At 36.0% G+C, this 27,536-nt stretch overlaps 1 protein-coding gene across 4 annotated transcripts in view; it reads right to left on the reverse strand.

Moving 5' to 3' along the window:
• Positions 1-27,536, reverse strand: part of LOC149535359 (Flavodoxin family protein) — a 215,697-nt gene that overhangs the window by 26,827 nt on the left and 161,334 nt on the right. For all 4 annotated transcript variants that reach the window (XM_089806790.1, XM_089806788.1, XM_089806791.1 and 1 more), the window contains one exon: positions 7,189-7,326. In XM_089806790.1, the coding sequence (XP_089662916.1) occupies positions 7,189-7,326 (138 nt within the window). The remainder of the gene's footprint in view (positions 1-7,188; positions 7,327-27,536) is intronic.

The following is a 27,536-nucleotide window of genomic DNA, read 5'->3' on the forward strand; positions in this document are numbered from 1 at the left end:
CAAAACAAGATAATAGAAGAAGCATATCACATTCCTCACAACACTAAGGAGCTAGCAGAAGTTTATTCAAAATCAAATCCTGAAATAAGGAGGAATGCATCTTTTAGAGAATATTGTGAAGCAAAAAGGGTAGAAGCTCCTAGTAGAAAGAAAGAACAACCTAATAAAACCCTAAAGCACAAATCTAGCAAAGTCACTCTTTCAAACTTCGATGGATCCGGCAAAATCAAAGCACATGAATGGTTACAAAAACTAAACACATTCCTGAATCTCAATCCCATGGCAAAAGAAGATGCAATCCAATTTGCCATCTTACACCTTGAGAAAGCAGTACATGGTTGGTGGCAGCATGGCACTCGTACTCAAGGATATTAAAATATCAGTTCCTATGAAAAATTCTCATAGAAGTTGATTAAACGATTTTATTGTAAACACCCCCAAAGTGACTATTGAGAGTTAACTCAACAAAGACAAACAGGGTCAATAGATGAATATGCCCAAAGACTTCAAAATATATCTACAGGAGTAGGTGAGATAAATGATGAAAAACTAACCTACTTATTTGTAGAAGGATTAAAAGATTTCATTAAAGGACTAGTGTCTTCTTTCAAGCCAAATACGTTGGATGACACAATAAATATAGCCCTGAATGTGTTGAAATCAACCACTAGCCAAAAAAGTTCAACGATCATGTTAAGCCATTCCAAAGAAGGGAACACAATCTGAAAGGTGACCACGCTAAGGAGGAATTAAAAAGGAAAAAGTTATGGTATAAATGCCTAGAAACATGGGAAAGTGGTCATCAGTGTCGCAAGAACGAATACTACCCATGTCATAAATGCGAAGCAAAATGGGAACCTGGCCACAAATGTAAAATTTAGATCCGCCAAATTAAAGAAGCTTTTATTGAGGAGGGAAAACCTATGAGGAATATGATGATGAAGACCAAGTAAACTTAGCCACTATCACTTCTCAAAAAGCAAAACACCGTCCTTTTTGGATGAAGGGGACCCTTAAAGGACAAAAGGTTATTACTTTAGTAGACAGTGGAGCATCTCATAACTTTATAAGTGAATCCTTGGTGAGAAATAGAAAATTGGAAACTAAAGAGTTCAAAGGACTCTCAGAAGCAACAACAGGAGCCCTAGTTAAATGCACAATGAAGTTCGCACAACTAGAAATACTAATAGGAACACATCCTATTAAAGAATTTTTTACGTAGTAGCATTTAATACAAATATAGTATTGGGCACCCCTTGGATATACTAATTGGGACACTTCACATTTGATCTACCCAACCTATCTACTTATTTCCAACGTAAAGGGGAAGAAATAACATTAAAAGGGCTACCCAACGGGTCTCCGAAGGTAGTCCCTTGTAAAAAGATGAGAAATTTTTTAGGAAGGAACAAGGAGAATGGGCAACACAATGCATGATCCTCAACAAAGTCGTTCCTCGAGAAAAATTAGTTCACATCAATATAGAACTAATCCTAAAGAAACATAAAATGGTTTTTGATAATATTCCTCCAAGTTTACCTCCCAAAAGAGGATTTGAACGCATCATAGAATTAGAAAAAGGAGCACAACCAATAATCACCACACCCTATCGGCACCCTCAAAATTTTAAAAGGAGATAGAAAAGAAACAAGATCTTGGAGATGGGTCATATTCAACCAAGCTCCAACCCATTTGCATCATCAATTGTGCAAGTCAAAAAGGACAAAAAAATGAGGAAGTGTATTGATTATAGAGTTTGAATAAAAAAATGATAAAAAATCGCAAGGGTGGATGAACTTATTGATGAGTTGCATGGAGCCAAATATTTCTCAAAAATAGACTTAAGATCTAGATATCATCAAATAAGAATGAGGAAGGAGGACATTCCAAAAACAGCCTTTCGATGTTACTATGGACATTTCAAATTTTTGGTCCTACCCTTTGGGTTAACCAATACATCTGCAACATTTCAATCATGCATGAATCATATTTTTAGGAAACAACTTAGGAAATTCTTGTTAATATTTTTTGATGATATCCTTGTATACAACAAAACTTGGGAAGAACACCTTAAAACACCCTAATGAAGAATTGAAAATTCTTGAGCAAGAATCATTATATGCCAAGGCTTCAAATGTGAATTTGGCTAGAAAGAAATCTTATACTTGGGACACAAAATCAGTGAACAAGGGGTAAGTGTGGATGATGAAAAGATTAAAGCTATCAAGGAATGGTCTAAACCCAAAACATTGACCCATCTAAGGGGCTCCATGCGACACTACAGTTACTATGAAAGATTTGTGAAAGGATTCCCAAAAACTAGTAGCACCACTTACAGATTTGACCAAGAAGGGAGTTTTTGGGTGGAATGAGCTAGCCCAGCAAGCTTTTGAAGAGCTCAAAAGGACCATGAGTTCATGCCCTGTACTAGCCATTCCTAATTTCTCTCTACCCTTTAATCTACAATGTGATGCATCAAGGGAAGGCATTGGTGTAGTTCTCGTGCTAAATAAACACCCAATTGCATTTGAGAGCAGGAAACTACATCCCACCAAAAGATCTTACTCAATATATGACAAGGAAATGTTGGCATTTATGCATGCCTTAGCAGAACTCAGACAATACTTGGTTTGTGGGAAAGAAACAAAATTATTTTCCGTTAGAGCCCCTCTTCAATCAATTTGGTTCTTCAAGCTCTAGAGAAAGCTGCATCTGAAATAGTAAATGCAAGATGCTGTAAACTTCATGGAAACCATATTTTCTCTCCTTGGGATAATTTTATTATTAGCACTTTGAAAGGTATTAAGCTCCCCTCTCTGTCAGCTCCATTATCTCATATGTCCCACTGTGATAGATCCAAGATTCACTGGTCACCCCCTTGTAAAGTGTTTGTCAAATTAAACTTTGATGGTGCTTCTAATGACAACCCTGGTATTTCAGGCATTGGTATTCCAGTGAGAAATCACTTCGGCAATTTATTAGCTTTGAAATCAGAATGAATCCCGCTTGGTACTAATAATATGGCCGAAGCTCTTGCATTATTAAACTAATTGGTACTGGTTAAGAAATTGGTTTATGATATGATCCAAAAAGAGGGTGACTCCTCCCTCATTATTAATGCCTGTATTACAAAAAAGTCACCAAATTGGAAAATCTCTTACATTCTTAAGCAAATCTGGTCATTGCTTCAAGATTTTTAGGAATGTTACATGTCTCATACATATAGAGAAGATAATAAGTTAGCTGACCTTCTTGCATGCATGGGTTCGAATAACATCAACTTGGATACTTCAGTTGCACCTGTTAATCTAGACAAGTTTCCTAATCTATTATCATAATAAACAATATGGTGGTCAGTGCTAAATTTTGCTCTCTTATTATTTCCTTCAGTTTTTCTGGTAGATGTCATCATCCTAGGCGTACACATATCTTCTACACGGGATATTACTTTCTGCTGACAGAATTTTTGCATGAGCAGATTATCTGTTGCACTGGACATTGCCTTCTGGTTTATGCTGATAGGTTTTTGCTTGAGCAGATTGTGTCTCTTAACCCCCATATATTATCGTGTTTCTCTTTGGATTACGGGTATTGATCTAATTTGCAGGTTATGGACATGTGGGAGGTATATTTCCCCGATGTTTTCTATGATTGAGCTGAAGCAAGTAAGATGCAGATCGGTCATTGTGGTTGGTATGCATTGTGACTTATCTAACAAAGATCAAGCTGTGGCAATATATGTTTTCATAAAACGATCATTGGATGTCTTCAATGTTCACCATCTGCAGCAAGCAGTCAGCATTGGTTGGGCATTTCTGATCTACCTTTCTAGGCTCAAGGTCTTTTTTCTTGGGCATTATTTGTGCTTAATATGATCATCATAATAAGTAACATGGACTACAATTTTGTAATTGAGATAGCTATGTAATTGGCAAAATGTTACATGCCAACTTTTGAGTCATGTAATGGGCTGAGAAAAATTAGGGGGTTAATGTTCTGGGGTTGCTCACTGATTTATGTTATAGGCACTGCTGACATATAGTTGGCAAACACTAATATGCCAAATGTTGAGTCATGTTTAGTGTTTGGCAAGTTGGTTATAGATGGTTACTACTTAATGTTGAAGGTATAGTTTATCCTTCACTTTCAAAGTCATAAGAATTTTTTGCAATCTGATCTTTCGTATGTATACAAGCAGGGATTGGAGGTTTTCTTTCTGTTTCTTTCCTCCATGAGCCTTTGAACCAGTTATAAATATAATATAATATAGTAGCTATGTCCACTTTTGCCAAAATATATATATATATAATAATATAATAATATAATAATATAGAATGGATATTTATAATATATTATATATATGTTTAAAATATATTATAATATAATATATTATATACATTTATAATGTATATAAACACATTGAAAACCTCTAAACAAAATTACGCATATGCCCACCAGATTCTCGTACCCACATCCGCACCCAAAACAGTAACTTAGCTTTAAAGACCAAAAAGATAAGTCTAAGTTTCTTTCAAATACTTCCACGCACAAAACCTAGATGATAAACTTGTATGGCATGCATAAGTTGTAAATATGCTTCTTCTTTAGATCTTAGTAGTTTAATTAAAGGAGCTTCCTTAGCAAATTTGAAAGAAGGATTTTCTCAAATATTGTCCCAAGTTAATTTTGTTTCTAAATAAAATATTAAAATGTTGATAAGTTAAACATGTGCATTAGCCAATGTGATCTTTAATACTACTTGCCCCAAAGCTGGCAAGTGTAAGAGTGAATTGGAAATTGCTACATCCTATATAAGAGGAACATTTAGCCTCAAGGAGGAAATTTCTACCTCGCAACTAGAAGTTGAATAATCTTCATGGTCATAGTTAGCAAACTCACAGAGTACTCGGCAAGTTAAGGAGCTGAATGTTCTTCATGGTCATAATTTGCAAACTCGGAGGGTACACACAAAATTAAGGAGATGAATGATTTTCATCGTCATAGATTACAAACTTCCAAAGAACTCAGAGGGTGGAGATGAATGTTCTTCATGGTCAATTTGTAAACTTGCTGAGTAACAGTTAAAAGAGATGAATTATCTTCATGCTCAAGGTACCTGAAAGTAATTTTAACATTGTTTTGCTGAGGTTTTGCAAGGTTTTCTTGAGACTGCCACAATGTAACATAAAATGGTTAAAAGCACTACAAAGACTGGTATTTTCAGTGTCACCATCACATGCCTTAAAAATGCTTGTACACTAAAAGTGTAAAATAGATGCCCTCAAATGTGATTTTAAAAATGTGCCATGAAACATGAATACAGACCTAAAAATTACTATTTTTTCCTAACCTTTTCTTTAAGTTGCAAAAGTTTTTCCCTTTTTACCATAATTCCACAAAGATTATTGATGGGGGCACTTGGGGATGTGGGGATGGGTTTCAGGGATGGGAAGACCAAGGACCTAAATTTGGGGACAATTGGGAGACAGCGACAGTGCAATGATAGGGGGATGGCACTAACATAAAAATTGAGGTGAATTGAAATCTTCAAGGCAAAATCTGCACTATAATATCTCTGCCAGCACCCCATTAAAGGAAAACTAATTTTCTAAAGTTGAAGGTTGTAATTAGTATGTAATGGCAATGTGGTATAGAGCAAGTGACCTAGAGGTATTGTTGGTGGAGGTTTCAAAGGTGGTGGTAAGGTGGTGGTTGTGTGGGGGGACATATCCCCCAAGTCCCCAAGTCTTAGAAATGTACCCCTACAGGGGATGCAAAGGCATGCATCCTCTTGAAGCATCCGTATTTGCAAACTATGCGGATGGTTATTTTGAACAAGGGATTTTCCAAACAAAATCAGATTTAAATTTTTCATCTAAGGGGCATCTATCTAATTCCTAAGTGGGAGCTTCTAGATTGTTTTTTCCATTTCCGTCTTCTCTATGATTTTCATTTAGACAACCATAGGTGGATTTTATAATATAAAAACTAAGGAGATGATTTTCTTCTTTCTATTCTCACACTTTTGTCTCAAATGCCCATTGCAAACCCCAAAAGGATAAATTTTGGAAGTGTAAGGGAGATATCTATTTTTACACATTGCCACTCATTAACCCTAAAATTGCCATTGGATACATTGCCATCCACGTGATATCAGTTTCCAAGTTGGTATCTAATCTGCTTGAAGAGTAAAATTTGACCGATAATCAACTACTGGATTGTATAAATAAAGCCAAACTAGAACCTCCTAATGAAAAGTAAGGTATTAAAATTCAGTTGCCCTTCCTAAAGAAAAAGACCCCCTACATCCATCATCTATGATCCCCATGTAAAAATTTGCTTTCTTTGGCTTGTCCACTGAGGTCTAACTGAAATAAAACCCTTCAAAACAAAATAATATAACATCCCAAATTTCACAAAGCCACATTCGCACACCATCTCTGCCTATTTAATAGCCATGAAATTTCCAAATCAGCAACTTTAAAATCTTGTCTGTGGTTGTTAACTTGTTCCTAATGGAACCTCACATACATGGCATGATTCTTGGTAGAAGATTTCTCCGGAGGGAAGAAGACCACCACAAAATAATTACATCTTTAAAAAAGGATTGTTTTGCCAAAATACATTCCATAGCTACCCTAAATCATTCAACGTGATCGTATCTAATGTTGTAGTTAATTAGTATGATAGTAACTACTGTAATATTAGTATATTATGTTAATTTTTTCACTATAATGGTTTCTTTATTTCAAACTAACATCATAGGTACTTAATAATTTTGACACATATGGTGCATCATTCTTTTGGTTTTTACAAGGTTTTTAGAGCTAAATTAAATTATTTATTTAGCTCTTGAGCTAATTTCTAAGGTTGAAATTATAATTTTTCCTCTTATATCCCTGAGGGATCTTTATTTTCTGCTTGACATACCTTGACTCTATATATTATGTTAATTCTAAAATATCATTACCTTTTACTTTCATCCTAATGCTGGATCATGGAGTGTGACCAAGACATTGATGCAAATAAATCAAACAGAGATTTTTGAGAAATATTTTATCAATTTAATAAACTTTAAACATCTTATTTACATATGAAAATTTAAAAAAGAAGAAATAAGTAAAACATTTTAATAGTTTCTATGAAAAGTAAACTAAAACAAAGAGAGACATTAAGAAGCAATCTTGCCTCAAAGAAATAGCGATGTGGTGAGGCAGATGCTATGTTGAACGTAGATTCCACTAGTGTCCGTAATTTAACAGGTTGACAGGAAAGGAACATTGTATCTGAACCTGAAGATGAGTTTGGACTTTTTCTCTGTTCTACCTGTACATCATATTTTCAGCAAATATTAGAATTATTTGTGCACATTAAATGACCGAACAGAGTGATGAAATTAAAATCATTATGATCATTTCACAAGATAAGAGATGTGCCAGGATGCTACGAATTACACATTAGATAAAAAACAAGATTGGAAATCTTACCTACTGTGAAACTGAAGAGTAAAATTAAAGTTAAATACAATTTAATTTTGAACAGAAAGCATATGCACCATTTTCATTGTTTTTTTATAATAAATCATCCAATCATGTTGCATGATATAACATAAAAAAAACATGACAGGGAAAAAGAAATTTGAATAGGAATGGCATGCTGAAAGATGCCAACTGATTTATCAACACAATCTAATTGGTTTGTTAATTGAATTCTTTGACCAGCGACTAGTTGTTTGGGTTTTGATGTGGCTTTTGAAGTTTGCTCGCGTTTTTTAGGGGTTCAAATGATGCAAAATGAAATGAATGCACAGAATAACAACTACACTAATACTGAAAATTGAATTCAGAATTTTGACTTCTTTATTACAAAAAACAAAATGACAAGAAATAATTCATTTGTTCCGTATAGGCTCAAACATGATCTACCAGGTGTCCAAAGTTTGTCTGGCTGAGTCTAATATTTGAATGAATTTCTAGAATATGCTGATATAGGTGCTTCCAGGATGGATCAACAACACCAATGAGTTTTAGTAGTCCTAAAATGAATTACCAAAAACAATTTATTCATGTATGTTACAAATCTCTCAGAGTCTCCAGGCAAGAGTCTCAAATTCTGAGAGTTTTCCCCAATAAAACGCTCATAAAACCATCCTGTGCAATAATTCCACCTGAGAACTTACTAATCTGCAATAGTTTACAGATAACAATGAATTTTAAAGCAAATCCAACTGTTGAAACCCTTCGATTTGTTTTCTATGATGCACTGGTCTCTCCCAAAGGTACTGTCCTATTTTAATGGTATGGCTGCAATAAAAGTTGATGTGGCCGCTGGTAATGATTACCAAATCGTCCAGAATTAATGTCCACACACCTTCCTGGATGCAAACCATCTGTAATCTTCTGTTTGGTCCGTGGACAACCTGAAAGCAACCTCCACTAGGCAGCATAATAATGGAATATGACAAAATGTGACTAAGGCTATGTCCATTCAGCGTGGATATGAGAGTTCATTCACAAATCCCTGTGTCTAAGTGCAGATCTAAAAATTGCAGACTTGTTGTAGTCTCCCACACTAGGATATTCTCTCATTTCTGATTTGGGTTATCAATTACGGAAGTTTGACATTATTTCAAAAACTTTGCTTGCAAGCCTAATACTAGTGTAATCTCCCTTGCTATGATGCCCTCGACTTGCTGATTTAAGGCTCAAGGAATATTGTTAAACACTTGTCATGAAAACTCTAATTGGCTGTCATTAGTTTTCAGATTGACTTTTGCTTGCTTGGAATGGTTTCAAATGATGTTCAAATGCTCACACGGTAACAGTACAATGACTTAGAAATAAACTTAGTGCAAATGCAACTTCCTTCGATCTATTCAAATGCATATATATGATTTCTGATGAAAATGTTGTCATTGATGTCAAAGAATTCCATGAGCATGAACGAAACTATAAGTGTCAACCTCGTCAATGTCAAAGGTATGAATATTAAATTACGAAAGCATGATTATGAAGATGTCAAAATTATTGATGTGTGAACAAGTTTCAGATCTAAACTGCACCCAATAGTATATAATGAATGATAAAGTGATACTCACAAAGTAAAAAGAGTTACTTTATTATTGTTCATTGATAAGAAGACAAAAGACTATATGTTCACTCAATATATATGATGTAGTAAGACTATTTTCGTGTATGGATAACCACACAGTGATCATAGAATGGATTCAGGATGAAACAAAGTAATAACAACGACCTGCCAGAAAGGTGCAAGCATGAGAGTATGTATTTTGCAAACATGAGGGAATTAGTGTAGCAGTCAAGCACAGGAAAAATATGTCGAGTAGTGTGAATGCATGACTGTGTTCAGCAAAGATTTGAAATAATAAAGGAGTCAGTGATCATGGAGTAGATGCTGTGATTACATATGCAAATGAAGTGTCCTTTTCTGAAAATTGACATAGCAAACACCAACAATATAAAGACACAGTGGAAGACGTGTAAAGACAAACAGTGATAAATCAAATATGCATAAACGATTATTTACTTACAAGGAATAGTGGAAATAAAATGAAGAAAATAAAAAAATCGATTTCCATTATAATGCACGAATATAAGAGGATTTTGTGTTGCGTAGAGAACCCGATGAGGAACAAAACCAGTCAACATAGTAATTTATACAAGCAGTGACAAATATTTTTGGCGACATATAAAGAAGGCATTGGAAGCCATGATGGAGTTGAGTATGTTTGCAGTGAAGCACTGGAGATAATATTGTTATCGATAACAATTGATGAACTCATGAAGGAGTCTAAAACTATACAGATATTACCACCAGCGATAGTGATACGGGAACACCAACACAACATGCCGTTTGGAGTATCTGATGTGAGTCAGAACCAAGAATATCAGTCAATGCGTCTGATGGAGCTCCAAATTTTAGCAAAATTTTAGTCCTAAGCACCATGGAAAAGACAGAATTTTCAGATCTTACCAACCACTTATATTCAACCAGTATGCTTCAAGTCACCAAAAGTAGTCAGGAGAATGTGGAAAAGGAAGTTGACTTATTTGTTCATGCAGATCATTGTGGAGATTGAAGTCATGCACATGCACATATACAATGAGGATGGATTGTCAACTGTTTTCAATTTACCCAAATGAATTGAAGAACACCATATAGCAGTAATGTGTACACCTTTTGTTGAAAGAATAAGGAGTATGTATATGGCAAGAGTAATACCCGGTAAACTTACAGTTGTTCTGAGATTTAAAAACTTGTTGGCTGGAAACTGATTGATATAATGTTGAAGATATGTATGCGACATCTTCTTTCAGAAAGTGTTGAGATAGTGACAGATTATACATATAAAATGATCAATGCACAAATATTCTGCTAATATATATGGTTATAGGTCATCAATCCTGTATACAATCTCAGAATTTGCACTCAGCAATAAGAAAGGGAGGATAATAGTCAGAATACACCAGTAATGATTCTTGTAGGAATTTACATCAGGAAATGGCAACTGGCAATGTCTAAGTATGTGGTTGTAGCTACAATAACACAAAAATAGTACCGTTGTTGATAGCTAGGGATATAGCACCTCTAATCAAGTATGAAGTGTATATGATAAAAGGTAGTGAATTCTGAGTTTGATTTAATTATACAAAGTAGCCACTGAAGTTATTGATTAGTAATATTTGATGGTGGGCATATTTTCAATATCAGAAGCGGCATCAATTTATTCAGGAAAATAATTCATGTAATCTCCCAATGACTTTCTCAGATAATAGTATAGAGGAAGGCATTTATCATCATAAATGTTTCAATTGCCATGTTTTATTCACCAATAACACAGATTTCAAATCAGAGATTATACACACTGGGAGAAAACAAAGTTGGTTTCTTCAGGACACTTGCAAATTGAAGAGAGTAAAAGGATGTTGTATGTATCCTCTTGACACTTATGACTTTATTGAACGTCTGATGTGCATAGTCCATCATAAGAATCAATATCGATCTGAGCCCATTGAATAGAAAGAAAATAATCGACATCAATGAAAAGCATGAACAGTTGATAGGGGAATTTGAGGGTCAATCACTGGAAGTTGAGTGTTCAGGTTCATAGAAGAGGACTCCATGGAAACATCATCAATGTATGTTGTTGTGAAATCAAACTGGAAGTCTTCATTGGTAAAGACGACAACAAAGATGTTTGAAGAAGGCACAACAACTGTTTGGACAGAAGGATTTGTGGATTTCTGAGATACTCAGAGCCTGATACAATTTGGACAGGTTTTGCTGGAGAGAAGCTGTTAAAATGTTATTTCTTACCAATCGTTGCCCAGCAGTTCATTTCTAACATTTTCTTTTGTTTCATTGTAGGAATTATGGACATATGTGTTAGAGGGATATTTACATGAGTTAACGTTATGGAGATTTGAAGCATAAGATGGAGGATGTGTGCCAGAAAAAAAAACCATATTATATCTATATATCAACCACAGAGGAGCCCACGCAGATTCACAATATGAAGATTATGGAAGTAACAATGATCGAATATGGTCATAATATGACCTTCTGCGGGAAAAGATGGAGACGGAACCAATAATTCATGTTTTGTTTCGTATCTAATAATATTTTATTTTTTATGCAGCTATGAAGATTTACTCATGTAAAGGAGCCGGCAATGATCATCATTATTGAAGGAACGTGATCCGCTGTGCATATGAAGTCTTGCTTGCAGCAATAGAAATATTCATGCATTACACAGGAAGCATTTCAGGCGTATCCTAAGGTTCACGGGATTACGAGACTTGCTATAATTATACCCATATCAAATTATTTAGTGCAACAAAGGGGTTATCAATTATAAAATACTATTGAATTAGCAAAGTTGACAAGTTATTGCGAAAGGAAGCGATGTATGGAGAAACAACCGACACCCCTTGCTAGTTTATAAATATGGAATGCAAAGCAAACAAAAAAAAGACAGTTTTTTATTCATATTAAAAAATTTACATATACTATATGCACTTGATATATTTTATTCTTTCAATGATAAATAAATGAAGTTTTGAACTAAGCCTATGGATGGTGGATTATCGAATGAATTCTTGTGCGACTCTGGAGTCGAGCTGTATTGGATGGATCATCCATAAGGAGTGTCTTCAGTATAATTTTATTTCCGGATTAGTAAGAAATATTTATTTAATTTATTTGCATTAGAGTTTTAAATTATTAATAAGTTGTGTCCTTTATAAAAAAAAATTGTTATTTTTTATAAATATTTTAATATTTGGATAAGTGGACTGGATCATTATCGCATTTTAAATTTGATAAACATAAATATTGTGAAATATTTATTTATTTTCGTATTTATGTCTAATTTGTCTCCGTAGGAGTTAAAGTGCATTTTAGACTAGTTTAAATTGCGCTTATATAATTGATCCGTTGCGTCAAAATTATTAAAATTGTTTTAGTTTAAATATATTAAATTTTATAAAGTTGTATGTCTCAACTTATAATATTGACTCTGGTTGCCCATTTAATTAAGCACAGGTCTTTTACTCTTGATTCATAATCCATATGCTAGCAATTGTTTCATTTCTTTCCATTGAGGAATTAATATATTCATTTGTTGCATTCATTCTTTATTTAAAACATTATCACATTCATACAATCATTTACTTTTATTCTTAATTCAATCACACATTTGAAGCTTTCTATAATTCTTGCCATTTTGAAAGCTTTCATCACCTTCACATTCTAATTAATCTGCTTTAAGCATCTTAGATTTAAGGTTGTTGTCTAGGATCAGGTACACGCGCCTCGATTTTGCAAAGCCGGAAGCGCAGGGGATTCAGATCACATCAATCAATCCCGTCAAGTTCACCATTACCAATTGGATATCCCAGCATCGAGCAAGCAAGGCTCGTAAGATTTGAATCTACGGTTTTGGGAACCAACAACGTCAATGAACAAAGGAATGAATAGTTTCTCGATACTACAAAAGTAATTTCGATTATACAACATCCAAGTCAGCATGTAATGACCCTGCTCAAATCTGACCTTAAAATGCTGATTGAAGGCTCAAAGAATTTCGTCAAACACTTCACATACAAAGGTCATATGACTGATATAACATTTCAGTTTTCTTTAATCACTCTTTTCTTCAATTAGCATCAATGAGAATGTTTACAAATGACTTTAAATTGACTAAACAATGGCGTAACATGAATATGCAACTTATTTTGACAATATTCAATGCATATATGTGACTGGAACTACTTGCAATATGCAGCTACAGCAACTAGTAATTATGACAAACACTTCGGATGCAACCTAAGATGACATTTATGCACTCACAGCCAAGTGGTATTTAACAAACATTTGGTATGCATGATTATAACATTATTTATGCCAAAAAAGAGAACCTGCAGCCAATTGACATTTTGACAAACAATTGGCATACAAACTAATAAGTTGATCATGAATGGCAATAACATATTCAATTACAATAGTAGTTGACCAACAACTTATATCTCCTTCTTTGCAATTAAATGTCTACTACAATGATGCTATGAATTGGTCAAGACTCTTGGCTTACAATTGTTTGACAACAGTGCCAAATTTGATTTTCTAAGTATTTACTTATAGCAGCAATTAAAATGCCGATGATGATAATGCAAACAACTTAGTGAATGCAAGAGGAACCTGGTAATGATGACGCCCAATGTTGTTGATGAAGAAACAATAAAAATCCAATGTGATAGGCACCTTCCAAGCTCAAATCGAAATACTCAAGCTGCTGCCCCTCTTCTTGCTTGGCAAAAGTTTAGATAATAAATTGCAGCACCAAATGCCTTCCAATTTGCTCCTAAAACGATGGTCTCGATGATAGGAATTGAATGCAACAATACCCAGAATGATTGGCCTCCTCAATCGAAAGGTATGAGCAAAAACATGAGACTCACATAGGCTGATCAACCTCCATGACAGCAGATTATGAAGGTCTGTAATAATCCTGCTCAATAACATAATCAATCTTAGCAATACATCAGCTATTGAAGTAACTTCTCCATCAAATGCAACATTACATCAGTTGTTTCAAGTACAATAATACATCAACTATTGTACTCAATCTCCACCGTGAAGCACAAGATTGAACTTCTGAAGTAAAACCCACAATCAGCAATAATTCAGCTAGTATCTCACAGCCTCAAAATTGCGTAACCAATGAGAGTTTTCGTCCCCAAAGATCCTCCAATGCTGAAACCCTAGCAGGCTTCTCCACCAAATAATCACATCAACAATCATCAATTCCTGGATGATGAGAATGAGGCCCATGATGTCTATTTATACTTTTTTCTCAAGAGGTTGGCCCAAAATCTAGAAGCTTCTAGAAATTATTTTATTTTTATTAAGTGACTTTATGATATATTATTTTATTTAAGTCACTTTATTAAATTAATTAAATATAAAGTTACCTTTTAATATTTATTTATTTGATAACTTTATAAATAATTAACTTAATACCACTTATTTATTTAATTAAAATAATTAATTAGTCATCCTCATAAATATTCATTATTTTGGACAACTTAATTAATTAAATTAATTAACTCAAATTACCTCTAAAACGGGGACATTACAGTCCGCCCCTCCTGAAATTGCTTGTCCCCAAGCAATCTCGGCAACAAGTACCATGCTCCTCCACCTGGATCCCAAGTGAAGACCTGTGTAATGTCCCAATCATCACCAAACAACTCCTGTGAAGAAATCATCAGCATCAACAGTACAAAAATCAACAACTGAGAAACTGCACTCAACACCCAAACAACTGACATCACTAACAAAATCATTTGAAGACCAACTGTAGATGCCGATAGAAGAAACCACTCTACGAAACTCAAGCCAACTGAAACATCGACTCTATCAAAACTCAAGTCCTTGTCTAACCAACACTCGCACCCAACTGCATTGTGGATATGACAACAGCCATAGGTACCTGAGTCACTACCACCAAATCCAATCTCTGATAAACTATCCTAGATGTGTCGATATTGCAGACTGTGTAACTTGCAACTGCCAATTCCATCTGCAAAAGATGGTGCCAATCCATCCCATAATGGATGGTAAGAAACTGGAGCTGATCTACACCTGCGTGAAATCAAATCTTCTATCTCTGGGTCAAAAGAAAAATGATGAGCATACCCCACCGTATAATGCCGGTAGGAACCCCCAAACTCCGCTACTGGCTCAGCATCACTGAACTAGGAATCAACAGATGGCTCCAATCTCTGACTCCGAGTGGTTGTAGGCTGGATAGGACCCTGTGCAATCTGCTCAACAAACCCCACCTCAAAATCCCTGCGAGGTAGCATAGTAGAAAGGATCACTATAATCTCCCCAACCAATTTGTGAATAGCACTAGTACCTCAGATGAGAACACCTTTTGACACTTTATGCGAGTCCAGACGAACACCTGCACTATCGAGCAAATAGTCCATGAATGGTTCAGTGCAGTAAAAATTGTACAAGGAAGCATCAACATACTCCTCCGCAGACCACAACTGATCCCTCTGTAAAGGTGGCACAGCCAACTGTACCACACTGTCATCTGTGTGAGAAGAATCAATTTGGAGACTTGACTCCACTGGCATCCCAAACTCACCAGGACCAAGTACTCCCAAATCGTGAACATGTGTGTCAGCCCCAACAACATGTTCATTAGTAACAACTGCAGGAGCGTACTCACCACCAACCACCTCAATATACAAATGAACTGGGTCTGGGGTTGGTGTAGACCGCAAATGCTCCAACTCCACGATCACCTCCTCTAACTAAAACTGCAACTCCTGTAGATCTTGCTGTGTGTCCTCCAAAGCCTCAGTAGTCGCTATGAGCTCCTGGGTAAGCTCACTCACCTCCTCCTCACAATCCAAGAGTGCCTCATAGGCTGTACTCCCCCACTCAACCAAGTGATCACGGTCGGCTACCAACTGTAAGTAATCCTGTCTCAAAACCTTGAGAGCTTCATGCAAGGCATAAACCTCTGCCAAAGAAAGGTAACCACCGCTGGACTCATCTGTCATAGAAGCACCCCAACCAGTAATGGCCAACAACTGACGAGCGGTATCAAAATGCTCAAGAGCAGTAGTGATATCTCTTTCGCCAACTCTCAACTAGCTGGTCACATGGTGACTTTGCACTACGGGCCTCCAAACAACCGTCTCGAATACGTTGTCCACACTATGAGAGAAAGCTGAATCAAACGAACTCCCCTCAAGATCACCAACGCTCAGTGTACTTACATTTGAGTATACCTCCACACTCTGAACGCAAGCATCAGACTCATCCTCATCTAACTCCGAAGAAGCTGCTGCTAAAACTATCTCATCATCACAATCTCCAGCTCCCCCGTCCTCTGCAACTAACTGAGAGTCCAGATCCTGACAAATATCATCAGGGGTCACTGACAAAGTAACTATCTCAACTGACAAGGTAGCCTTGGCTGAAACAAACTCCTGCCACTCAAACTCTACCTCATCCTCATCTATGGGTTCTAGCAACACTGAATCAAGGAACCCATCTCCACCAACTGTCGACGCTAAATCTATGCCCAAAGTCAGAAATAAAAATCCAAATACACTAGAACACTCATCATCCTCACTCACAGCAATGGATGAATTTGGAATGCTAGTGTATATATCCTCTAATTGCATCTCCTCTACCGACTCTGACCACGTACACAGCTTGACGTCGACCTGTGGATAAGCTATAATATAGCATGGAGTGTCATTAGACAAAACATCTAAAACTCTCCCATCCTAAGTGTCGTCACTAGAAATCTCCATGCTCGCATCCTCAACATAGGAATATAACACTCTCCTGTATCGAACCCATACTGCAATTGCTATCATAAATATCAAAACTATTAGAGCTCAAACTCTCCTCCCAGTTATTACTCAATATCATACAGGGGGCATCGTCACCAATGCAACTCACAACATCCTCAAAAGTGTCCTCAGATGTGTCCATACTAACAACTCTCACATCACCTGCAGGAATCTCAACTGCAGACACGGATCATTGTACACATGACTCATCGTCAACCTGTACACCAACAATGTTGGAGCCCAAATTGAAATCAAGTGTCCCCTCTGTAATACTCTGATCACCAAATACACCATTGGGAGACTCCATAGAAGCCTCGGGCCTATTTGAGGAAGCCACTGCCTCCTGAACTGGAGCCACACTACTGAAGCTGACATACACATCCCTAATGACAATTCCCTCTAAAGAAGAATCTGAATGATCAAAGATGATTACAACATCAATTGCCTTTGTAGAACCCACAGTAACTGCTCTAGGAGCCTCAACCCGGTGATGCTCGACACTACTGTCCTCCAGTGGCACAGAAACATCCACTGAGTTTGGTGCAACAAAACTATCATCAGCACTACGGATGGTAATAGTAGGTGCTGAACTAGATAATGGTACATCAGCATCACAATTAGCGGACAGAGAAAACTCAAGTCTTCTCCCCTGCGAACCCAATGTTAGCCTACTAAAAGCAGAAGTAAAATATCTCACTGCTCTGTCAACTATAGCCGGATCCGACAATCTCTCTGCAAGTCGCTGCTGATGCAATCTTAATTTCTTGACACTTTCCACCAAAGCATCTAACTCTGTTCTCTTCCCTCTACTACTATGTTGACTTCCCAAACTCGACCTTCTGTATCTATCCGTGGTTGGGAAATAGAAATACTGATCACTCTGATAATAATCTCATAAAAATAATGAAATCAATTCCCACAGGATGGCAAGATCAGAGCTCTAATACCACTGTAATGACCCTGCTCAAATTTGACCTCAGAATGCTGATTGAAGGCTCGAAGAATTTTATCAAACACTTCACATACAAGGGTCATATGACTGATATAACATTTCAGTTTGTTTTAATGGCTCTTTTCTTCAATTAGCATCAATGAGAATGTTTACAAATGACTCTAAATTGACTAAACAATGACCTAACATGAATATGCAACTTATTTTGACAATATTCAATGCATATATCTGACTAAAACTACTTGCAATATGCAGCTACATCAACTAGTAATTATGACAAACACTTTGGATGCAACCTAAGATGACATTTATGCACTTACAACCAAGTGGTATTTTAACAAACATTTGGTATGCATAATTATAACATTATTTATGCAAAAAAAGAGAACCTACAGCCAATTGACATTTTGACAAACAATTGGCACGCAAACTAATAAGTTGATCATGACTGGCAATAACATATTCAATTACAATAGAAGTTGACCAACAACTTATATCTCCTTCTTTGCAATAAAATGTCTACTACAATGATGCTATGAATTGGTCAAAGACTCTTGGCTTACAATTTTTTGACAATAGTGCCAAATTTGATTATCTGAGTATTCACTTATAGCAGCAATTAAAATGTCTATGATGACAATGCAAACTACTTAGTGAATGGAAGAAGAACTTGGTAATGATGACACCCAATGTTGTTGATGAAGAAATAATAAAAATCCAATGTGATAGGCACCTTCTAAGCTCAAATTGAAATACTCAAGCTGCTGCCCCTCTTCTTGCCTGGCAAAAGTTTAGATAATTAATTGCAGCACCAAACGCCTTCCAATTTGCCCCTAAAACGATTGTCTCGACAATAGGAATTGAATGCAACAATACCTAGAATGGTTGGCCTCCTCAATCGAAAGGTATGAGCGAAAACATGAGACTCACATAGGCTGATTAACCTCCGTGACAACAGATTATGAAGGTCTGTAATAATCTTGCTCAATAACATAATCAATCTTAGCAATACATCAGCTGCTGAAGTAACTTCTCCATCAAATGCAACAATACATCAGCTGTTGCAAGTACAATAATACATCAACTATTGTACTCAAATAATCTCCACCGTGAAGCACAAGATTGGACTTCTGAAGTAAAGCCTACAATCAGCAATAATTCAGCTGGTATCTCACAGCCTCAAAATTGCGTAACCAATGAGGGTTGTCGTCCCCAAAGATCCTCCAATGGCTTAAACCCTAGCTGGCTTCTCCACCAAATAATCACATCAACAATCATCAATTCCTAGATGATGAGAATGAGGCCCATGATGTCTATTTATATTTTTTCCTCAAGAGGTTGGCCCAAAATCTAGAAGCTTCCAGCAATTATTTTATTTTTATTAAGTGACTTTATGATATATTATTTTATTTAAGTCACTTTATTAAATTAATTAAATATAAAGTTACCTTTTAATATTTATTTATTTGATAACTTTATAAATAATTAACTTAATACCACTTATTTATTTAATTAAAATAATTAATTAGTCATCCTCATAAAATATTCATTATTTTAGACAACTTAATTAATTAAATTAATTAAATCAAATCACCTCCAAAACGGGGACATTACACAGCATATGTAAAATAAAGTTATTGGATGCCACGCAAGCATTAGTGTTTTACTATGCAACGATGGAGTAATCTTTATGAAATGAATATGCCCAGCAATAGTTGAATTGTGTAAAGTGTTGTTGGGCTTGAGAAAAAGAAATAAATTAAGAAGAGTTTCCATGTCATGCGTTGGAGTTTTGGGCAAGTGTATAGTGACCAAAGTCATTAGTAGACAAGCATCATTAAATTTAATAAACAGTGGTGGATGCCACAAGCAATTCGTAATATTATTTGTGCCTGAACAAATTATATGCCATGTTATCGTGGGTTTTAGTTGACCATAACTTTGCAAACAATATTTGCTATAATATTTGTCGGGATGCAATAAACCATCAAAGAAATAAGTCTATTGGTGATTAGTATTACAAACTATAAAGTTTGTTATGAAGAGACATGTATTTTTTATTCAAAAGATGTGATTCTGCACAGATAAAAAATATAAAAAGAGAGTAGATGAAATAAAAAATAAATAGTAGTCAGCGGTGAAGAAGTAGAGTAGTGTGTGAAGAGATGTGTGAGAAATACGAGATGTAAGTGAAGTTATTTAAAAAGGGGAGAATAGAGTAAGCAGTGGGATATAAAGCAGTATAAAATAAATGAAGAGAGTCGCAAGAAAACAGTAAGAGCAGATTGTGTATCAAATAAAACTGATACATTTATATCAAAATTTTATATATGTAAAAAGGAGTAAGAAAAGGGGTGTATTTCATTAAAGGAAATTACATTTTATATATATATATAACTACTGAAGATTATTTCAGACTTGTGGAGGAATAACAAATCATTATGATCATCTTGTGCTAAGAGCTACAACAAGACTTGAAGTAATAGATATTGCATAAGTGTGCAAAGCAAAATGGTAGAGGATTTGTGTATTAAAGATATTCATCATTAGTTGAAGAAAGCAACATTATCAAGGCGGAACAATAGTTTGTGTGTAGTAGGTCGAAGTCTACGAAGTGTGGGAGTAGGAGCTTCCAGTAGGTTGGAGCTTGCGATGTATGGGAGTTCAAGCTTCCAACGAGTCGGTGCCCATAAACATAGGGGTTGGAGCCTCTAGTAGGTCGAAGCATACAAAACATTGTAAAAGAACAAATTATATAAGGACGTGTTCATTCAAGTCATGATCCTAAGATTCAATACCACTAAGTGATCTTTCTAACATGTTTTCTAAGGTCTGATTTGAAAAGTCAGACTTGTCATGGCATGAATCTACATCACCAATCTCATTTTTAGTATCGAAATCCTAGGCACCTTCATGTAGCAACAAACTCCTTGAGTAAAATGGCTGCTAAATCACGATAATGCAAATAATTGTAACTGTTGGTACAAATATCAGAACTGATAGAGCTCATATTTTCCAAGAAATTCTCATATTTGACACTCACATCTTCTATATCAACACCCAAGGTGACACCAACAACATCCTCTACACTTTCCTTATCAACAACACTATCATTATGCTCAAGCATGGAACCACTTATAAAAATCAGAGCCTCTATAATTACTTAAATGAGTGTTTGCATCTTCCTTATTTGCAAACAAAGGATCCAGATACCTCTAGATGTTCTAGAAGCCCAAAATTTTTTTTATCATAATCCTTGAAGGCATTATTATAGTTCTATAAGGCATGCACAAGCTCTAACATGAGACCCTATATAGATTTTGTTTTGCCCTTGATTCACACAAACCTGCTGTCCTAATTGTAAGAGGCCTCCCCTAGAGGATGGCAGGAAACCACTCTGATGCCCACTTTAATACCCTACAACAAAGTACTATTTCAAATCTGATTTGGGTTTTCAATTTTATATGTTTGACATTTTGTCAAATACTTTGCATGCAAGCTCTGATACCACTGTAATATCCCTTGCTAAGCTGCCCTTAACTTGTTGATTTAAGGCTCAAGGAATATTGTCAAACACTTGTCATCAAACCTATAATTTGTTGCTAAGTTGCTGATTCAGGTTCAGGTACAGATTCGGGTTCGTGGGTGGGTTCGTGACTATATATATACATCTATACACACACACAGACACAGACACGTGTGTGTGTGTGTATGTATAGATGTATGTATATATATAGATATATACATACATATATATATGTATGTATATGTATATATACACATATGTATGTAAGTATGTATGTATATATGTATGTGTATACACACACACACACACACATATATATATACAAAAAAAGGGAGAAACGTGCATAATTGTAAAACTAACTAAGTCATTTGATAATTGATAGTATGAGTATATGTTACTTGATCATTGATCAATGCCAAATGTCAAAAATAAAATTAAATACTTGCTCATTAATCTATGTTAATGATTGTAAAGAAAATCATACATTGAATTACTAATTGCAAGATGAAATTTCAAAACCTTGACTAGTTCATCAGATCGACAGATAATAAAGTTTGAAACATAATGATAAATGACAAACGCTTAATAGTTTATCAATGATCATAGACTCATAGTATCAAAGATGCAAATGCCCTTCAAGGGCCAAATGGGTCATCAAAAAATGAGCAGTCAATGGCTTCATCCCCAACTATATCTAGATCCTCATCATTGGAACCCAAACCATTCTACTAGCCCCAGATGTTGTCACATCCACCTCAACATCTAGCAAAGCAATTCTAGCTAGATCCTGGACAGTCATATCCAAGTCACTAGACTTGGGTGATACATCCCACAACTTCTCTGGCCCCTTCTTATATTTTGGATTCTTACATGATAGGAGGCGCCACTTGTTGCGAATAAATACCAAGTCCTCTGCTTTCTTGGAACCCAACCATTTATGCTTCACTAAGTGGATAAAAGAGTATGTACTCCAATTCCTCTCAAGAACATAAGAGCTTACAACCTAGAGAGATGAACAACAAATTTTTTTAAAAATAGAAATTGTAAATTATAATACAATAGGAATTTAAGAGTGCTAATTACACAAGCTAAGTGGCCATAAAAAAAGGAAAAAAATTCTTAAATATTTACTTGTGACAAGATCTTAATGGAAAGAGGAGGTACATGTACCCTTGCCCATGTAAGTACCACCATCCAATGGCATCTATTCTACTTTGGTTATTAATTGCATTAGGGCCTACATTTTTCCCAGGACAAAGTTTGCAAACTCTCTCCTAACATTCAATGCCCCCTCAGGATCTCTGTCTGGTGCCACTCTACTAGGAATAGAAAGTATCTCACTGCTATAATACCAAGGAGAAAGTGCATATGCCAAAAGGTGTAAAGGTGTAGTCATCTTGTTCCAGTGATGTAGAACAATTTTTTCCACCTTTTTGTACATGGTTTTCTCAGGATCCTACTCTCTTCTCTAAATGACCTGGATGTCAAATGATGTTTATGTGAGTTATCTTAATGTAGTGTTAGTAAAAATTAAAAATTAAAATCACTCAATAAACAAGGATAAGGTATTGTACAAAAATTTAAACTTACCATTTTCACTCTCTCTCTAGCATGGAGTCCATGACATCGTATATGTTCCCCAAATTAGGCTCATCAGTGTCGGCAAACCAACGCATAGACATGATGGCCTTGGTGAATTCTCATACATATTCCACCCTAGCCCAAAAATCATCAACCTTTTACATTTTTAGCCCTTGTTGTATTGACTTGCTTCCATCCTGTTGGTAAACAGATTTGTTCTTTTCAATTTAACTCTCAAATGCCCAAATCTGAAAGAACAACCAGATACCAAAAGTTGGATAATCTATCTTCAAGTTGATAGATTTCCTCTGAATTGAAAGATACAACTCCCTTATCAAGTGATATTCAATGACTTTACTAGTTCCTAAACTAATTGGGTATGTTCTTAACCTAAGAACGGAAGAGGGAAAACCAAGCTAGCCCTAGACAGAACTAACTCAGGCAGATTTTAGCTCCTAAACCTAGCCAATGCCAAGAACCCACAATTCCTATGATTTCTTAATATCGATAATGCAATATGAATGTAAATTATGCAAGTGCAATGAAACTGAATTAAAAGAAGATTAAACATTCTAATCTTTGCAATAGAAATAGTTGAAAATACTCGTATCTACAACTCATTCGCCATTTGACTCAGAATGCAAGAAAGTGCTCAAAACTAACCATAACAATACTCTAATTGAAAGTAATAAAAAAAAGTGATGCTCAAATACTCTGATTCATAACAAAACCTTTCTTGTTTTAAACACAACAAACACAACACTCTAATTATATTTGCTTGCAATCTACAGTCAAATTTATTACAAAAATTGAATATCAATCTCCAATGCATAAACCAAAATACAGAAATTAAATGCCCTCCCCTCTACTCCAGCAATGCCTACCTTTGCAGAAAAGAAGCACCTCTCTCCTTCAAACAGATCTGCAATAAATAATCTTTAAATGCCCTCCCCTCTACTCCAGCAATGCCTACCTTTGCAGAAAAGAAGAACCTCTCTCCTTCAAACAGATCTGCAATAAATAATCTCTCAAGTGATCGGTTGATTCTTCCATGACCATTCGGTTACTCTGCCTCTTCGGTTCTGTAACTGTTCAATTTGTATTTGATTCTTGGTCTATCCACATGACTTGTGGACATTTCATCTTATCTGATCTTCCCATTGCATGTTATCTTCATCTTTTAACATACATGTTTAATTCTTATTATGAAAGGAGTACCATCAAAACTTCTCCTTAAGTGCATATGCTTGGTCAAATCCAAATGTTGAGACATGCTCTTCATATTAGAAGGTCTGCTCAGGTTCTTTATTTTGCCAAGTGTTAATTGCTACCCTTTATATCTTCGAAGATTTGTACAGAATTTCTAACACATGGCATAGTATTCAGGTTGAACTGTCGAAGATAATACTTTACAGACTATCTTGTATTCAGTTAGAATTACCAAGATGCGGCCCCTTTTGTATTTGATATCTTTACCCTCCAATTATGGCTTGGGCTTGCTACCAATTAAAAATAAAATGATTCGATGAAACTAAAACCCGAAATTTTGCCAGGAATATGATTTTATAGATTGGCATTCCGACAAACAGTTTGGGGGTTTTGGTTAAGATAATTCCCATTTGTCTTTCTTCCTTTGGCAGCAAAGGTCTTAATTCATAACTTCGGTGATCGACCATAAGCTATATGTGTCCATTTATGGGTTCAATGTTTGTCTTATATTATTTAGAGACCAACCATGACTTGAGCACTTCCGTGGCTTCATGAATTTGAACAATGAGTGTCGTGCATGAACCGGGAGGGGCAATCTTTCTAGTAATATGGGAGTTTTTGCTAGAAACATTTGGCCTTGAATAGAGGGAGGAAAAGTGGTAAAGGTATGACTAGTCCTTTGCCCCCAAGAAATTTCATTTGTGCTCTGTGGTTGGGCACGTGGCATTTGTAGACAACCAACTGGAAGTGTTCTCTAACACATGTTCTTGTGGATAGCTTGTGTAACTATGCGCCCTTGTGCTAACGCTACTTCCAATACCAGGAATCTGAGTGTATTCTGCCTGATTATCATTTTGAGCATAGGATAATGGATAAATAGAGTTATTTTCCCCATTTGAAACCTGATTGTGCCCCACATTACTCGATTGATGAATAATATGTTGTCCCAACACATTAGGAAGCAACTGCTGATCGGGATTCAACACTGATAGAGGATGATACTGTTTAAAATGTTGTTGGAAAGTCTGTGATGACTATTGTCCCAGACGACCTAGAGAGTTCTGCCCATGGTGTAAAGGCTTCGACATTGTTCGAGCATAACCTGGCACCATTCCATGAACAAATGGTGGACTCCCTTCTGGATTAGAATAATCTTGAACTAATTTGTTGGATCTGTATGCATTTGAATTGCTATTTGAACTTTGTGACTGGGTATGGCCATGACCATATCTACCAACACCAGTACCAGAAGTACTGGCAGTACCTGATACTTGACCTGATCATATACCTCCACTAAGCCCTGACTTTGGTGAGATTACCTCAGTCCCATCCTCTTGCAACACTAAACTGATCATTCAACGGTACATCCTTTGCTCTATCCATCCACGACTTCAATGCAACTTCATCAGCATTTTTATCATGGTGTGACTTTGTCTCAATATATGTTTCTGAAGAAACATCATTACCATCATAAAAGTAAATGAAGTTAATTCCTGTCCTTTACCGAGAATCAATTTTAAACCTTTCATCAACCATGCTCGTGGAACCATGAAGTCGTGTGCCCAAAATCTTTTCAGCCATACATTTCATCTCAGTATAGCTGGTTTCATTTGAGATCATTTCTACATCTTCAGAAGGATCAAATTTGTGTGGGCCATAAATTATCATGGACCTCAAATTATTGCTTGATGGGTCCTCAGTTCCATTTTCTCTAAGATCAGAATCATTAGAACCAATAACATTGCAAGTAAGTTGTAATTTTCATTTTGCCCTGCACATAATGACCTCCTCAACTGTGTTTTCTATCACAATACTTAATGCCAAAACATGATGCAACTGACCTATGCGATGAGTGCGTTGCAATGCTTGCTTGTCAACCTGTGGATTCCAGTCCTGTTCATAGAATATCACTGTATCAACTGCTACAAGATTCAATCCAACACCACCAAATCGAGTTGATATAAGGAACACAAATGCCTTGTTAGTGTTATCGTTGGGTCTCTCAATGCCACTAGCCTCTTGCAATCTTGAAGATTTTCCGCTAAAGCTCTGCACTGCTGCAAAGCACTCCTCAGCTCTCACTGAACCATCAAGGCACTCATATGAATACCTTCGCAGCTCCAAGTAGTCCTTAACCAAGTGTTCACCTTCTTCAAATGGCTCTGGTTCCACACCACCAAAAAGGTAAGGATGGCTACATGCCTTCCGCAATTGTACCACAATATTTTACAAAGATTGGTGCTGCAAACTCCCTGCACTCCTCATCAGTAGCTTAGGCAGCTCTTTACACAATACAGACATATAGATCTTCTTTTGAAGTGGTACCAAAGGAGCCATTATTGTGACCTCAGACAGTGGTGGCAATGTAAGAGTGTCATTCTGTACAAGGAAAGCTTTGGTACGGTGAAGCATAAATACTTGCACAACATATCTTAACATATTAACCTGTTTGTCATCTCTAGATGTATTATTACCTTGGCAATTTTGTTGATAAAGTCCGATCTGAAAACACCAGCAACAAGTTGCTCAAATAGTGAACGCAGCACCGATGATGCGAAATTCAAGTGAAAAATGTCATAGACAACACGAGATGTATCCATAATTATTCTTTCTATGTTTGTTGTTGTCGCCTCCACAAAATAAACTGTTGCAACATTAGGAATTCTCTGACTTTCTTTGTCTATTGTGAAATATAAAGTAATGCCATGCTTTTGGAGGTCCTTGACACGAATAAGTGGTGAAAGGATATCACGGCAGAAGTTGTCAAGGATAAGCACTTTATAGACTTCTTCATCCACAATGTCTCCAATCCTCACACCCTACAAAACGAAAACTCCATATAAGAATGTTTCCTTTATCTTGTTGTCGAGATCTTCCTTTATATCGAGTTGTTGTGAAGCTCGGGCTCAGGCCTTGAATTTTTGCACTCGCAGGCCCATGCTATGATATCCATCGGGTTCCACATGGATACTTTAGAATTTGCGCAGGTAGCTGGTATGAGGAAGGACGTTCTGCTATTCCACTATGAACTTGATGTTTGGAAGAAAATCTGACTTCCACTTCTCCACTGGCTAGATTTCGTGAATGAGCTACAAAAGATGCATTAAGACATGAATTTTCTGTCTTTTATTTCTCATATAGTGGTTTCAAAATCTAAGCCTTCGTATGACAGTAATTCATATTGAATACATATTTCAAGTTTAAAATCTGTGGAATTATCAAAATTTAATTTGCTTCACTTTGGCGGAAAATGGCAATTTGGCTTCTCTGGCAAAAAATATCAAAATGACTTCTATTCTTTGCGAAAAGTCCCAAATGAGCTTCTCCTGTGGCAGAAAAATTGGAAATCCAGTTCTACATCCCA

This window comes from Cupressus sempervirens, chromosome 10 (assembly GCF_028749045.1).
Source record: "Cupressus sempervirens isolate cs-2001-9-10 chromosome 10, ASM2874904v1, whole genome shotgun sequence".
NCBI lineage: Eukaryota > Viridiplantae > Streptophyta > Pinopsida > Cupressales > Cupressaceae > Cupressus > Cupressus sempervirens.